The sequence below is a fragment of the Panthera tigris genome, chromosome A2 (genome assembly GCF_018350195.1).
Source record: "Panthera tigris isolate Pti1 chromosome A2, P.tigris_Pti1_mat1.1, whole genome shotgun sequence".
Lineage (NCBI taxonomy): Eukaryota > Metazoa > Chordata > Mammalia > Carnivora > Felidae > Panthera > Panthera tigris.
In genome coordinates this window covers 11,121,499-11,136,607 of record NC_056661.1, presented here as the reverse complement: position 1 = coordinate 11,136,607, position 15,109 = coordinate 11,121,499, and the positions used below count along the sequence as shown (strand labels likewise).

The window sequence follows — 15,109 nt, the reverse complement described above, 5'->3', positions numbered from 1 at the left end:
CAATAACTTCTCATACTTTCCACCAACTATCCATGATTGAATGAGAAGGTGGGAAATACAGCATCTTAGCTGAGCGTATGACCACCTCCAAATAGAGTCAGGTTCCAACAACAGGAAAGAAGAGAATAGATGTGTTAACATAGGCAATCTCTGGCACAATGATTAATTACAAGATTCATATTATCCATAACATTAAAATAAAATTGTTGATAGAACCTGACCCTTCTTGATACTAAGGCAAAAAGACAGTGATCTCCCCAATTCTCATGAAAGTCACATTGTGTGATGGAAAGAGCAATGTCTCCAGCCAATTCAGGTTCTTGAAATGTTTCTGAATATAGGCTAGAAGCATCACACATGGTAATAGCCACACTGTAGGATAGGTGAGGCAGGAACATTGTTATCATGGCTCAAGTATTTCATCCCTCACACTTGAAATGATTTCCAGTTTTTGGGTCCTCCCTCAGTGGATCAACAGAAGAGACATGGCGATGCTCTTGGGGTTGTCTTAGGTGATGTAGGGCACAGTCAGGGGGATATCCCCATATCTCTGAAGAAAGGTAGCAGAATTTCAATGGGCCTCAAAACAATGGATATCTCATTCCTTCTGAGTGTGGAGAATCTCCAACTCAGGGACTCTGGGATTATTTCTTTGGCCATCTTTCAGAGTGGAGGCCAAAGCTGAAGAAAGAAGTGCTCCTTCTAAGATAAAGAACCCCTGTGCTTATGGATTCACCTAAGTAGTGAGGGAATTTAATGAGTAACCAACTAAACCATCAACTACTTTTTAAAATTCCTGGTAAAGTTGATGCTGACAATATTCCTCAGTATTTTCAGTGCTTTTGTGAAGTGTTGGGCCTATGGAGTTCTCTGCTCCATCATTTTCTCTGACATCAATTATTTTGTAAGCTCTTTTTAAAGATTTTATGTATGTATGTATGTATGTATGTATGTATGTATGTATGTATTTAGAGAGACTGTGATTGGGGAAGGGGCAGAGGGAGAGAGACAGAATCCTAAGCAGGCTCAACATCCAGGGTAGAACCCAATATGGGGCTCGAAATCAGGAACTGTGAGATCATACCTAAGGCGGAATCAAGAGTTAGATGCTTGGGGCTCCTGGGTGGCTCAGTCAGTTAAGCATCCGACTTCAGCTCAGGTCATTATCTCATGGCTTGTGGGTTCGAGCCCCATGTTGGGGTCTGTGCTGACAGCTCGGAGCCTGGAGCCTGCCTCGGATTCTGTGTCTCCCTTTCTCTCTCTGCCCCTCCCCTGTTCATGTTCTGTCTGTCTATCTGTCTCTCTCTCTCTCTCTCTCTCTCAAGAATAAATAAACATTAAAAAAATTTTAAAAAGAGGGGCACCTGGGTGGCTCAGTCGGTTAAGCGTCCGACTTCAGCTCAGGTCATGATCTGGCTGTTCATGGGTTCGAGCCCCGCGTTGGGCTCTGTGTTGACAGCTCCGAGACTGGAGCCTGTTTCAGATTCTGCGCCTCCCTCTCTCTCTCTGCCCCTCCCCTGTTCACGCTCTCTGTCTCAAAAATAAACATTAAAAAAATTAAAAAAATTTAAAAAAGAGTCAGATGCTTAACTGGCTGAGCAACCCAAGCACCCCATTGTTTCAAATATTTTAATTAATTAATTTGTTTGCTTATTTATCTGGAGAGAGAATTTTGTAGGTTCTCTTTAAAGTGCATGTGTATATATGTATGCGGGGAATAAGCTTAGGAATTCCCTGGGCTTGCACGGATGGGTTAACAAGGCATCAAGAATTAGAAAGCCACAGGATGCTCACAACCGTTTGGGTAAACAAGATTAGGTACATAGGTATAGAGAGGGCTGGGCAGAGACCCCAGTATAGAGAGGGCGGGACAAAGTCCCCAATACAGAACAAAGGTATATGAGGTAAACAAGATTAGGTATTCAGGGAGGAAGCGCCCCCCCTCCCCAACTTAGTACAATAGCAGAAAGCTGCTTTCCCAGAAAGGAAGGACCAAATTAGGTAGACAGGTAAATAGGGCTATAGACCTCTGCAGGGTGAAGTTGCCCAGAAGTTGCCCAGAGAAGCTAATTAACAAAAGAAAGGTGCCTTGTTGATCCTGAGGTAGCATGCTCTGTCTTTCTTGTCCTCTAGACCAATTTTGGTAAACAGAGGTGGTGCCTCATGTCTGTTGTAAACAACCTTCCACCCAGCCTCCCGGGGCCAGGGTTTTGTTTTGTATTAACCCAAGCCCCTAACCCCACATATCTTCAAACCCCCCTTTCCCTCCTGTCCATGAGTTAATGTTCACAGTTTCATTGTCTCTTTATGCACGTCCATCACCATGTCTGTAAGCTTTCTGATCCTAATAAAAACAGAGCAAGGACCCTTAATCGGGGCTCTTGTCTTGTCCCGGACATTAGCCATCTCTCGCATTTTAATCCTGCATCCCGCTTTCTTGCGAGACAAGAACTTTAGAGCCACAGTCTACAACATATGTATGTGTATAAAAGCTCTGAATCTTAACCTTAAAAACAAAAAATACCCAAATGTAACATCAGCCTAATATGCGGTGCTTGTATACCTTTTATAGATATTTGCATTGAAAAACTAAATTCAAGCTTCATAAGCAGTGTTTGGAATAGTTAAGGCCAATGAATGAAAGTATGAACTCCACACGGATGGCAGAAAAAAGCTCTATTAATTGGGCTCCAATTTTTGCCTACATATTAAGTAAGGAGGTTTGACACAAGATGTAGAAGAAAATAAAAGTGGGGAGATAAAAGTTGAAGGACCTGATGCCACCGAGGTTCTAGACCAACACTACACAGTCATGAATGAACAGGTGAGACTCTGCGACCTTGTTGCAGTGTAGCTTCTGATTCGGCAAGGTGAATGTGGCCTGGGACTCGGCATTCACATAAGCTCTTGGGCAATGTTGATCCTGCTGATCCATGGACCACACTCTGAGTAGCCAGGCGATGAAGGGGGACAGCTGCTTTGGAACAAGGATTACATTTCCAGCGAGTAGCGGTACAAAGGAAGGATGAAAGCATTTAAAACTCCCCAACTGAGGCAATGATATAAGGGGCAGTACTTTATTAATCCATTCACCTGAAATCGAAGGCAACCACATTTCTGTGCCATCAAAGTGATGGTAATTGAATGTTGATTTTTTTTCCCCTCTCTTTCCTGGTAGTGGTTTCATCCACATGGAATCAGGAAATCAAACACGTGCTTCGGAATTTCTCCTCTTGGGATTTTCAGCAAAGTCAGATATTCAATTTGTGCTCTTTGGGCTGTTCCTGTCCATGTACTTGGTCACGGTCACTGGGAACCTGCTCATCATCCTGGCCATCTGCTCTGACTCCCTCCTCCACACCCCCATGTACTTCTTCCTTTCCAACCTGTCCTTGGCTGACATCTGTTTTACCTCCACTACTGTCCCGAAGATGCTCTGGAACATCCAGACTCAGAGCACAATCATAACATATGAAGGCTGCCTCAGCCAGATATTTTTTTTCATTGTGTTTGGATGCCTGGACAACTTACTCCTGACCGCGATGGCCTATGACCGCTTTGTGGCCATCTGTCACCCCCTGCACTACTCAATCATCATGAACGGCCAGTTCTGTGGGCTGTTGGCATTGGGATCCTGGTGCCTCAGTATCATGGGTTCCCTGCTCGAGACCTTGACCCTTTTGAGGCTGTCCTTCTGCACAAACATGGAAATCCCACACTTCTTTTGTGATCTTCCCAAAGTCCTAAAGCTTGCCTGTTCTGACACCTTCGTCAATACCATGGTGGTGTATTCTGCAACTGGCCTTCTGGCCATGATTCCTTTCAACGGAATACTTTTGTCCTACTTTCAAATTGTTTCCTCCATACTCAACCTTTCCTCAGCTACTGGCAAGTACAAAGCCTTTTCCACGTGTGGGTCTCACCTCTCAGTGGTCTTCTTGTTCTATGGAACAGGTCTTGGGGTCTACCTCAGTTCTGCAGCGACTTCATCCTCTAGGAAAAGTCTGGTGGCCTCAGTGATGTACACAATTGTCACGCCCATGCTGAACCCCTTCATCTACAGTCTGAGGAATAGGGACATGAAGGGGGCTCTAAGGAGACTCCTCAGCAGGGTGGTGCCTCTCAGCAGTGGGGTCTCTGGAGGAGTCTTATGGTAACTGGGTGCACAATACGGAGGCCCAGAAATCCTGGCTTGCTTCATCCAATATCTTTATTTTTTCCCCAGTTATACCTGTTTTAAAGCAGTACTTTCCTGGGGTCTTCCCTGCCCTCTCGGTTTTTCTTCAGGCTATATCTTGAGTTCCCTTTTTCACTTTATAACCACTCATTTTAACTTGGTGTGAACAGAACCTGATATTTTCTCAGTTATATTTGGTAATGGTTTGGATTTCTTTAAAAAAAATGAATCAAATCTCATGTATTTAATATCTATCCTCAGAGGGATGGGATGTGTGCCTATTTTGGAAATGTCCTGAAAACTCATTTACAGAGATGTTTTCTCAGGTCACATGAATAAATGAACCCAAAGATTTGATCCCCTCCACGTTTTTTTCCTGATCTACTTTCCTTCCAGTCCCATCAACGTTATTAAATTTCTCAACTTGTCCACTCTACAGATTTCTTGAGTTTCAGAACTGTCTCTTACCTATCTTTACAGTGCCTGGTATAGCTCTAATGATGGAGTTTTAAATCCAAACCCTACACTGAGGTTTATTAAGTTTTCCTTAATATTATAATTTTACTTCATTTGATTGTTACAAAGTTTAGCACATTTTCAAGTTTGTATATTTATTTGCATGTTTTCTTCCTATATTTTTGGTTTGCATCTTTAGACAATTTCTCAGGTATTTTTATTCTAATTGGGTTAAAATAATTTTTTATATGTCTACACTTTATGCTTTGTAATATCCAACATGTTCTAAATATTTTCCCTAGTTTTACACTTGTTTGTAAATTTTCTTTATTGTTGGACCTACAGATTTCAAGGCACTGGAATCCATTGATTATGTTCTCAGTTCTTTGCTTTTTCTTCCACCTGGTTTATGCTCAGAGGATTAACCTAATCTTTCTTCTAGATGTCCACTGCTATGTTTTTTCTACAAGTTCACTTTATTCATTTTGCTTTTCTACATGTTCACTCTCTTTATGCCAACAAGCAGATGTCATTAAGATAGAAATTTAATGTTATTTTGCTTCTAACTAATAACAAATTGTCCAAACACCTCTTATTTCAAAAGCCTTGCTTCCCTCATTGGTTTTTTTTATTCCACTTTTATAATATGCCAGATTTTATGGGTTGCCTGGGTGGCTCAGTAGGCTAAGCATCTGGCTTTGGCTCAGGTCATGATCTCGTGGTTCATGGGTTCGAGCCCCATGTCGGGCTCTGTGCTGACAGCTCAGAGCCTGGAGCCTCCTTCAGATTCTGTGTCTCCCCCTCTCTCTTCCCCTTCCCCAGCTCACACTCTGTCTCTCTCTCAAAAATAAACATTAAAAAATTATAATATGACATATTTTATTTTATAGGATTTGTGTTTTCTTATTCTCCCGTCAATTTCACAGTTTGGTGAAATGGAAGTTTATTACAGGTTCTAATCAAGAACAGAGGCTATGTTGCCTTTCCAATATTGATTCTCCCCTTTTTCCTAGTAGCAGGATATTGATGGGGGTGGCAATATACTCAAAACATTAATAAAGGGGTCATCATGTGCTTTGGCTTACTGTTGCTGTTGTAACCAGCGACGGCAGACTTGGTGGCTTAAAAAGAGCACAAAGGTATTAGCTTACAGTTCTGGAGATCAGACGTCCAAAATGGGTCTCCCTGGGATAGAAATCAAGATGTCTTCACAGCTGCATTCCTTTCTAGAGATTCCAGGAGGATCCCCCTTTCTTGCCTTCTCTAGCTTCTAGGGAACATCCTCCTCCCTTGTCCTATGGCTCCAGCCTGTGTCTTCATTGCCAGCAGTGGCTGACTGAATCTTTCCCTTCTCTCATTTCTTGGACCCTTAAGCTGCCTCCTTTTTCTCTTCATGGACCTTTGGGATTACAAGGGCTTCATCCAGTTAGCCCCAGATAACCTCTATCTTAAGATCAAGTGATGAGCAAACTTAATTCCTTCTATAACTTTAATCCCTTTTCCCTTGTAACCTAACATTTTCACAGCTTCTGAGGATTGGGAAGCAGACATTTTTGGAAGGCCATCATTCTGCTGACCATACCATGTGACACAAGTTTGCCCAAACATATGAGTTGAAATCTGTTAGTGGAGCTTCTAGAAAACATGTATTTTCCCAATTAAAAAAACAGATCGTCAAAACGGTGAAATTGGAGTTTTCTCACATCTTTTCCCTAAGAAAAGACAGTAACTCATTGCTGAGAGTATCTTCATGGAAGTCCAGGGGCCTGATGAAGAAACTCAAGCCCAAAGTTGGAGCAAAAAACACTCAATATTGAACGCATTGAGGAGAGTAAGAGGAACAATTATACTTTACCCACATAAGCTCTATCCCAAGGGAGCACGCTTAGTGCCCCAGGAGATCTCAGCCAGGGACTTCACCCAGGGATGAATGTAAGAGTGTGCCAGTGAGTGCCTGGGCCCCCAGTTGTGTCAGATGCTGCCATCTACACCCACTGCCTTCCCAACCCACCCAAAAAACTGCCCCTGAAGCAGAATAATCCTGGACTCACTTCCTGTCCCAAGAGACTTTTTTGGAGGGGCGTGTCATCATCAACTTAGTCAATGTGGAACTTAGAAGGTCACAGTAGCCCCTGTGGATTGAGCACCTTCTCTGTGCCAGGTAATTCGCTGTGAGATCTAAAAAATTGCTAACTTCTCAGGGTGCCTGCATGGCTCAGTTGGTTAAGCGTCCGACTTTGGCTCAGGTTATGATCTCACGGTTTGTGGGTTCAAGCCCTGCATCAAGCTCTGTGGTGACAGCTCAGAGCCTAGAGCCTGCTTTGGATTCTGTGTCTCCCTCTGCCCTCCTCTACTCATGCTCTCTCTCTCTCTCAAAAATAAATAAACATTAAATTTTTTAAAAAGATATTACTAACCAAAAGGATTCTCACACCAAATGCTTAGATGGAATTTCTCTAGTTTACAGATAAAGGAACAAAGGCTTGGAAGATTCATTTCCTGTCATGAGGAAAAAGAGACACCTGCAAACTTGTGTATAAAGAAGCTGAGCCCCTGAGTCCCACATTTGACTGCCTAAGGTCAGACCTGAGGTAGGTAGGGGGATTCTTATAGAAGAAAACCCAAAAATACTCACACTTGATTCCACCACTGGACCACAGTCTTTTTTTTTTTTTTTTTTTTTTTAATTTATTTTTGGGACAGAGAGAGACAGAGCATGAATGGGGGAGGGGCAGAGAGAGAGGGAGACACAGAATTGGAGACAGGCTCCAGGCTCCGAGCCATCAGCCCAGAGCCCGACGCGGGGCTCGAACTCACGGACCACGAGATCGTGACCTGGCTGAAGTCGGACGCTCAACCGACTGCGCCACCCAGGCGCCCCTGGACCACAGTCTTAATATGCAAAGGTTGTCTACAGACCAAGATTGTCAAAGTAACAACAGGGAGCTAGTTACAAGGCAGAATTTCTGGGCCACCCTGGGCATGTCAAATTAACAGGAGCACTTCCTAAGCTATGACAAACAAAACCTTCTCCAGGTATTTTCAAGTGTCCTTTGGAGGCAAAATCATCCCTGGCTGAGATCCACTGGTCTAGAGCAAGAGAACTCAGCATTCCAATAGAAGCACATCAGTTCATAATGGTCCAGTCCATAATTCTGGGGTGACCACTCAACCCTTCCAAGTCACATCTCTGCAAATGTGGAATGAGGCTCCTAACATTATGGCCCTCATAGAATGGCTTTTGAAAAAAATAAATGAGACAATACATATACAGTTTCAAGCTCAGCCCATGGTGCCTGAAAAGATCTTTTTTTTAAATGTTTCAAGCTTTTTTTAAAAAATGTTTATTTATTTTTGAGAGAGAGAGAGAGAGAGAGAGAGAGAGAGAGAGAGAGAGCGCACAAGTAGGGAAGAGGAAGAGAGAGAGGAAGACCCAGAATCTGAAGCAGGCTCCAGGCTCTGAGCTGTCAGCACAGAGCCCGACATGGGGCTTGAACTCAGAAACGGTGAGCTCATGACCCGAGCTGAAGTCAAATGCTCAACTGACTGAGCCACCCAGGCACCCCTCAAGTTTTTATTTAAATTCTTGTTAGTTAACATGCAGTGTAATATTTGTTTTAGGAGTAGAATTTAATGACTCATCACTTACCTACAACACCCAGTGCTCATCACAACAAGTGTGCTCCTTAATCCCCATCACCCATTTAACTCCTCCCCTGCCCACCTCCTCCCCGGCAACCCCTAGTTTGTACTCTATAGCTAAGAGTCTCTTATGGTTTACCTCCCTCTCTCTATTTTCTTCCTTCCCCTATGTTCATCTGTTTCATTTCTTAAATTCCACGTGTGAATGAAATCATATGGTATTTGTCTTTCTCTGGCTTATTTTGCTTAGCATAATGCACTCATTGCAAATGGAAAGATTTCAGTCTTTTTTATGCCTGAGTAATAGTCAATTGTATACATAAACCACATTTTCTTTATCCATTCATCACTCAATTGGCATTTGGGCTCTCTCCATTATTTGGCTCTTGTAGATAATGCTGCTATAAACATTGGAGTGCATGTGCACCTTTGAATCATTACTTTTCTATCCTTTGGGTAAATATCTAGTAGTACGTTTGCTGGATTGTAGGATAGTCTTATTTTTAATTTTTTGAGGAACCCCCATACTGTTTTCCAGAGTGGCTGCACCAGTTTGCATTCCCACTTACAGTGTAAGAGGGTTCCCCTTTATCCACATGCTGGCCAACACCTGTTGTTTCCTGCATTGTTAAATTTAGCCATCCTGACAGGTGTGAGGTGATATCTCACTGTGGTTTTGATTTGTATTTCCCTAACGATGAGTGACATTGAGCATCTTTTCGTGTGTCTGTCAGCCATCTGCATGTCTTTGGAAAAGTGTCTGTTCATGTCTTCTGCCCAAATCTTCACTGGATTATTAATTTTTCAGTGTGGAGTTTGAGAAGTTCTTTATAGATTTTGGACACTAACCTTATATCAGATATGTCATTTGTAAATATCTTCTCCCATTCTGCAGGCAGCCTTTTAGTTTTGTTGATTGTTTCCTTTGCTGTGCAGAAGCTTTTTATCTTGAAGAAGTCCCAATAGTTCATATTTGCTGTTCCCTTGCCTCCAGGCATCATGTCTAATAAGAAGTTGCTGCAGGGGAGCCTGGGTGACTCAGTCAGTTAAGCATCCGACTTCGGCTCAGGTCATGATCTCGCAGCTCGTGAGTTCGAGCCCCTCATTGGGCTCTGTGCTGACAGCTTGGAGCCTGGAGTCTGCTTCAGATTCTGTGTCTCCCTCTCTCTCTGCCCCTCCTCTGCTCGTGCTCTCTCTCTCTCTCTCTCTAAAATAAATAAACATTTATAAAAAAGAAGTTGCTGCAGCTGAGGGCAGAGAGATTGCTGCCTGTGTTCTCCACTAGGATTTTGATGGTCTCACATTGAGGTCTTTCACACATTTTGAATTTATTTTTGTGTTTGTTGTAAGAAAGTGGTCCGGTTTCATTCTGCATGTTGCTGTCCAATTTTTCAACACCATTGTTGAAGAGACTGTCTTTTTTCTATTGGATATTCTTTCCTACTTTGTCAAAGATTAGTTAATCATATAGTTGTGGGTCCATTTCTGGGATTTCTATTCTGTTCCATTGATCTATGTGTCTGTTTTTGTGCCAGTACATTACTATCCTGATGACTATGCTTTAAAATATAGCTTGAATTACCAAATGTTTCATAAATGTCAACTTTTAACCTGTATTAAAGATACAAACTCTTAACTGATTTGTCAAAATAATTATGAAGCCAAAGATTGTTGTACCCATGACTGTATAGGAAAGGAACACACCTTTGCTTGTTGAAGAAGGAATAGGGATTTTTCTAGAGCTATCAGGAGCTGTGTTCCCACCACAAGTCATTGTTTTGGAGAACCAAGGGACATAGTCAAGACAAGTTCCTGAGTTTTAGATTTGGAAAAAAACCTTTCACTTAGGGCTGTGAAAAGTTTCAATGTTAGAGCTCTGGAAGCCAGGAAAGTTCAAGGAAGGGTAATAAAAATTGGATATGCCTGATTCTAATCTGATCTCTTGGGAACAGAGAATCTACAGGAAAAAATTCCATTCTGTCCATATAAGTTCCCCTAGGGAGATGTGCTCAGGGGTTGGAGTAATAATGGGAAATGTGTCTAATGAGCAGGTATAGGGAGCAGATACAGCAAACATAAGGAGCTATAAATATCTCCTCAGTTGCAGCCCCTGACCTCCTGCTCCAATCTTAAGCTGGAGGACACATGGTTTTTGCATTTGGATTCCTAAGTCTGGCTTGGGGACCGATGCTTCACTCCTTCCTGCGGTCTGGGAACAGAGCTTTGGTTTCCATCATCAACCAATGGGGAGGAATTTGGACTTCCGCATGGAAACCTTCCTCTCAGAGACCCCATCCAGGTGGGTCTCAGATCTCAGCAGGTACTTCAGGAAAGGTTCAGAGAGAATGGAAGCTGAAAGCTTTTACTTGAGGTCACCGGAGAGCCTAACCAGCCTAGTCTGGAGACAAGCTGGTGTGGTGAATTCATTCATTTATAATCAATTTATTTAATATGTTTAAAAAAGAAATGTCTGGTGAACTCGGAGATGCAAGGACTATTGTCCACAATTAAGTGGTGGGAATAAAAGTCCATTTGGATGAGACTAAAGAAGGAATGGGGATACTGACTCCCAGGAAAATCTGAACACTTCCAAGGAGTTTTGCAGTTAAAGGGAATATGAAAAAACACTATTAGGTATGGAGAGCATTGCAGTGCAGTGAGGGAATTTAAAAAATATTTTTAAGATGGGGTATATTGGAGCATATTCTGCATCCATTAGAAAGATCCAGACCAATGGAGGGAGCCACGATCTTGCAACTGCAGTTCTGAAGACATACATTTCACAGAATCTTCTCTCACATTAGGTATTCATTTAAAATTTTTATTTAAAAGACAAACAGGCATATGCTAGAGGGCTTTATTTTCCACTTATTTCATTACCTGGAGCCGGAAAATATTTCTGCGTTCGTTAGCCATTTACTTTCTCTGTCGTAACTTATTTGGGAAAGTTCTTTGCCTTGTATCCTGGGGTCTGAACATTCTTATTCCTGCTTTTGTTTGTTTGTTTGTTGTTCTTGCTGAATCACTTTCCTTTTGCTCTTTGATTGCATTCTTTCAACGAATAATTCTCCTCCTACAACCGATATTAAACTATATGCTAACCAACTAGAATGTAAATAAAAACATGAAGCAAACAAAAGAAATAATTGCAAAATTTTAAGCCAAGTTTGCTATCTGCTGTTTAATTCTTGTATGTATGTACAGATATATTTTCTGGGTGGTGTGAGAGTTTATAAACTTTGAGTGGTCAAGTCTATCAGTCATATTTTGTCTCCCACCCATTGCTTTTTATGTGCCTTGTAGTAATAAACTGCCTTTTGTATGTATTGCCACCTTCCCTCACATCTGTGATTCCTCACTATCTTTTGCTTCTTGTGATTAGATCCGTTCTCAGAGCTAGCAATCATCCTTCTACCATCCTGTGGAGACATGAATTCCTCTTGCATTCAACTTATATCTTTCTCACAAGAATGTGTGACTCCACTTATGTTTATATAGGATGAAATTATAATTTTAGATAATGCTCCCTGCACTACTTTTAAATGAATGATAGTTATAAATTATATTTTCATATCTGCTTTTGGTTGTTGCCCATGCCATTTTGATATAGAGACCTGTGTTAATGCGATGAAATTATTGTTATTTTTAACCTTTTCTTGCAGAAGACAGTCTTTTAAAATTCAATTTCAATTAACAAGGTTGTTTTGAATCCACTATGTTTATCCTGGTTTTCTTGTTCCTGCTGTTCTTTTTATTTTATAAACTCCACTTTCTTTTTTTAAAATTTAATTTAATTTAATTTAATTTAATTTAATTTAATTTAATTGTCAAGTTGGTTAACATACAGTGTGTACAATGTGCTCTTGATTTTGGGGGTAGATTCCCATGATTCATCGCTTATGTACAACACCCAGTGCTCATCCCAACAAGTGCCTTCCTCAATGCCCATCACCCATTTTCCCCTCTACCCTGCCCTCCTACCTCCCCATCAACCCTCAGTTTGTTCTCTGTATTTAAGAGTCTCTTATGGTTTGGCTTCCCTCCCTCTCAGTTTGTAACTATTTTTCCCCTTCCCTTCCCCCAAGGTCTTCTGTTAAGTTTCCCAAGTTCCACATACGAGTGAAAACATTGATACCTGTCTTTCTCTGACTGACTTATTTCACTTAGCATAATACCCTCCAGTTCCATTCACGTTGCTGCAAATGGCAGGATTTCATTCTTTCTCATTGCCAAGTAGGATTCCATTGTATGTATATACCGCATCTTCTTTATCCATTCATCAGTTGATGGACATTTGGGCTCTTTCCATAATTTGGCTACTGTCGATAGTGCTGTCGATAGTGTAAACATTGGGGTACATGTGCCTGTATGAGCCAGCACTCCTGTATCCCTTGGATAAATTCCTAGTAGTGCTATTGCTGGTTCGAGGATGTGGCAAAATGGGAACACTTTTGCACTGTTGGTGGGAACGCAAACTGGTGCAGCCACTCTGGAAAACAGTGTGGAGGTTCCTCAAAAAATAAATTCTATTTTCTAGAAGGGTGTTTCTATCTCAGTGCACACCTTTATCAAATGGCAAAAATGAACAAAGGAGGTGAGGTCCTGCTCATTTGGATCTTAGATTAAATGAAGAAAGTAGACTGGGTGACATAAATGTGTGTGCGACATAATGCACTCAGGGATATACAGATGAAGAAAGGAAATAGGTTTTTGAGGCACGTACAGGATTTTATAGGGTAGACTGTAGGGATGCCTACACACGTTGGACAAAAATCAGAAACAGGAGGAGAGTTGCCCGATGAGTTTGCCAAAAAAGAGATTAAAACCCAAAGCCCAGGAATTACAAAGGAATGTGAGGGAAGGGCCAGCTTCATCTGTTCCTGGGCCATATGAGAATAGATTTGTTGGTGTTCCAAGTTCAAAGAGCAAATATGTGTAGATTCCAAATTTGAAACCCAAGTTTCTGATTATGCAAGTTTGGAATTATATATTTTTTAGAAAAAGTTTTTTTGAGCAAATAATCTTTGAAAATCTCCCATTTTTTTGTACTCTGTGCATTTCCTTTTGTGAATTGTTGGTGTCTTTCCTTGCTTGTTATTCTGGTGGGATGTCTTGATAACATGAAGACATTCATACGTTTTCTTTTGGATAAATTGTTTTTGCTGCTTTATTATTCTAGGCATCAAGGAGATGTACCTGGGGTTGGGGTGTCACCAGAACCAGGGACACCTTTCTCATCACCATCGCTAGGGGCCACCTGAGCTCATCAGATCTTTCTCCCCACTTTTCTTGCTCTCAGTTTTTGAATTTGATTTTTTAGTTTTCTTTAAACACTGGACATGAAATGATCTTATTAAAATGAAGACCCATGTTTACATGCTCATGGAATTTGGACACATTTTTACATCTTTAGAGGAAAGACAATCTGATGTTGACAGCCTGCCTTGTATCATTGTTTGTATAATATTGTGGCCATAGGTGAGAATAGCTATAGGAGGCTATAGTGTGTGTGTGTATGTGTGTGTATGTGTGAGTGTGTGTGTGTGTGTGTCCACGTGCGACATAGTGGTTCTCAAGGAGAAGTCCTGAAACCCATAGCTCTAATACATGACCCTTAAAATACAGGTGCCAGATTACTACCAACATATGAAGCTAAGAAGGCCCATTTCTATTCAAAGATTCCTTGGAAACGAAATTAATAAAGTGCAAGGAACACCATGTGAAGGAGGGATTCCTTGTGCCGGGAAGTTTCATCAGTGTCCGGGAGGCCACCTCATTCCTCCACATTCCCTGCCACCACCTCTCATCAGTCTTCCTCTCGCTCCTTCCCCTGGACACACTGGCTTTCTTTTGAGCCTGGGTCTTTAACACATTATGCAAACAACAAAAGGCAGGATGGTGAAGGGGAGTGGGAGACACTGGCTTCCGGTTAAGGAATTCCTTCCATGTTCAGGAAGGGGAGACTCACAGGAGTAAAAGGCCCAGCGGAGGGAATACTGTAGTGATGCTGTCACAGGCTGTGTGGTGACAGATGGCAGCTCCAAGCATGGTGAGCAGGGCGTGATGTTGACACTTGTTGAATCACTGTGTGGTGCCCCCCAAACTAACGTGACCTGGTGTGTCGACCACCCTCATGCTTTAAAAAATTAATTTAGAAAAACCCACGTCTTTCCTCAGAGCCGTCGCACCCATAGTTCCCTCCGACGGGCACGCTCTTCCCCAGAGGACCTTGTGTCTCCTGTCTCCTCGAGGGCTCTGTTTACATGTGTGCCTGTGTGCCCGAACAACCAGGAAGAGCCATCCCTCCATCCACGCTTCCCTTTACACAGCCTTTGTTTTTCTTCACAGCACCTGTCACCCCTGATATTTTATCTGGTCTCCTTTGCTTATCCCCTTTCTCCATCACTGAACCCTCCAGGCTTTTGTTTCTAGACACTTATACACTTTGCATGAAGGTTAGTCAGTGCTCAAGGTTATTCCTCAAACGGGTGACAGAATTCCTCATTAAAAGTATAGAAAATATGAGCACTTGGGGAAAATGTTAAGTGTGGGAAGTGAATACCTATTCAGAGCTGGCATGGAGATGCTAAGAGGGGACAAGTTCCATACAAAAATGATGGATATTCACTTTTGATGCAAAATAAGAATTGTAGCATTTCAATGATATTTGCAATGTTCATTATCGAGAAAATTAGTCATGTTATTTTTTTGTTCCCTGGTAGTCACCTCCAGCACATGAAACCAGGAAATGATACACATATTTCTGAATTTTTTCTTCTGGGATTTTCAGAAGGTCTAGAACTGCAGCCCCTCATATTTGGGCTTTTCCTCTCC

At 41.8% G+C, this 15,109-nt stretch overlaps 1 protein-coding gene across 1 annotated transcript; it reads left to right on the top strand.

The window, feature by feature from the left end:
• Positions 1–3,191: 3,191 nt before the first annotated feature.
• On the top strand, positions 3,192–4,157 carry LOC102949615 (olfactory receptor 7C1-like). The gene has a single exon (XM_007088597.2). The coding sequence runs from the start codon at positions 3,192–3,194 to the stop codon at positions 4,155–4,157; it is 966 nt and encodes a 321-aa protein (XP_007088659.2).
• Positions 4,158–15,109: the final 10,952 nt, after the last annotated feature.

Coding starts and splice junctions, on each gene's coding strand:
- LOC102949615 (XM_007088597.2), top strand. CDS start 3,192: ATGGAATCAGGAAATCAAACACGTGCTTCGGAATTTCTCCTCTTGGGA.